This window comes from Vanessa cardui, chromosome W (assembly GCF_905220365.1).
Source record: "Vanessa cardui chromosome W, ilVanCard2.1, whole genome shotgun sequence".
Taxonomy (NCBI): Eukaryota; Metazoa; Arthropoda; class Insecta; order Lepidoptera; family Nymphalidae; genus Vanessa; species Vanessa cardui.
Window position 1 is genome coordinate 5,506,700 of NC_061153.1, and position 1,111 is coordinate 5,507,810.

Below are 1,111 nucleotides of genomic sequence, written 5' to 3' on the forward strand. Positions count from 1 at the left end.
GACATAGCAGATAACAAGAAGGAAATGAAAGAGATGGAACAAAATATTAAAGAGGCGATAAATAAAAAAATAGATGAAAAATTCTCCATTTTTGAAACTAAAACTAAACAGTTGGAAACAAAAATAGAACAACAACAAAAATTTATAGATATTTTAGACAAACAACTTAGAAGGAAAAACATAATATTTTTTGGCATCGAAGAAAAAGAAAAGGGTTATGAAAGCTTACTCTCAATAGTATTGAATATCATAAACAATGTGATGGAAATACCTTGTCAAAAGTGGGAAATAGAACACGTTAATAGGATGGGGAAATATTCCGGAAAAGCAAGACCAGTAGCCGTTACAGTGACAACAACAAGTAGGAAAATAGAGTTACTAAAAAAGAAGAAATCATTAGAGGGTACAAACATCTATCTGAAAGAAGATTTCCCCCCTAACGTGCTACAAAAACGAAAAGAATTACAAGAAGAGTTTAAACGCGAGCGAGAGGCGGGGAAAAAAGTAGTTCTACGGTACGATAAAATTGTGACTCTAAGGCCACAAAAATCAGAAGCCCATACACCAACAGAAAGAAACACAAACAAACGTTTCATGTCTATATCGCCGGAAGAAACCACGAACGAAACAAGAAAAGGTTGCAACAACGAAAAGACTAAACAATTACCTAAAAGAAACAAGTCACAACCCATAACTAGTTTCCTACGCCCGCCACAGCCAAACCTCAATGACCTGACTCTACCAAAATAGGGAAGGGATCCAAAAAAACTAACTGGCGCCTCTGTAACCTCTCTACCTTCTCCAAGCCGGCTGGTCACCGTGGAGAAGCCAGACCAACGCCTCCTAAACCACATTCAAAACCAAAAAGACCAGATTAATAGCAAAAACATAATCAAGAGAATGACATCACAAAATCTCTACATAGCAACCTTTAATGTGAGAACATTATTATCGGACAGTAGAATAGAAGAACTAAGGCACGCTGTTATGTCAATAAAATGGGATATTATAGGTTTGTGTGAGATAAGAAAAGAAAAAGAATCAATAGAAGAATACACAGATTTTACCTTATTTCATTCACGTGGAACGAACGGAAGAAACGGAGTAGGAT

At 36.1% G+C, this 1,111-nt stretch overlaps 1 protein-coding gene across 1 annotated transcript; it reads left to right on the forward strand.

Moving 5' to 3' along the window:
- The first annotated feature begins 306 nt into the window (after positions 1–306).
- LOC124542483 lies at positions 307–750 on the forward strand. The gene has a single exon (XM_047120427.1). The coding sequence runs from the start codon at positions 307–309 to the stop codon at positions 748–750; it is 444 nt and encodes a 147-aa protein (XP_046976383.1).
- Positions 751–1,111: the final 361 nt, after the last annotated feature.